This window comes from Penaeus monodon, chromosome 23 (genome assembly GCF_015228065.2).
Source record: "Penaeus monodon isolate SGIC_2016 chromosome 23, NSTDA_Pmon_1, whole genome shotgun sequence".
Lineage (NCBI taxonomy): Eukaryota > Metazoa > Arthropoda > Malacostraca > Decapoda > Penaeidae > Penaeus > Penaeus monodon.
The window spans coordinates 18460726-18460997 of record NC_051408.1 but is presented as its reverse complement, the minus strand read 5'-3'; the positions used below and the strand labels follow the sequence as shown (position 1 = coordinate 18460997).

At 40.8% G+C, this 272-nt stretch overlaps 1 protein-coding gene across 1 annotated transcript in view; it reads left to right on the top strand.

Moving 5' to 3' along the window:
* LOC119588372 (extensin-2-like) overlaps positions 1–106 on the top strand; it is a gene marked incomplete in the record, with an annotated part of 1541 nt that extends 1435 nt beyond the window's left edge. The window contains 1 exon segment of the mRNA XM_037937055.1: positions 1–106. Within this exon segment, the coding sequence (XP_037792983.1) occupies positions 1–22 (22 nt within the window).
* Positions 107–272: the final 166 nt, after the last annotated feature.

The window sequence follows — 272 nt, the reverse complement described above, 5'->3', positions numbered from 1 at the left end:
ATACAGCGCGCCCCACAGCTAAGCTTCCCTTCTAGTGCACTGGCCGTATATAAGGACGAAAATATTTATATGACATTTCAAATAAAATAAACCTGTGGAAACATGACATCCTCTCACCTCACTTAACCCCGAATTAGCTAAGAACTAGGCCGATTTCGCAAGGGATGGAAAGGCCCGGATTCCAACATAGATTTTCCTCAAATCACGATGTGGTTTTCTTTAACAGTGTAACAAGGCAATTATTTACAAACTAAATATGCTGGGCGTGAATT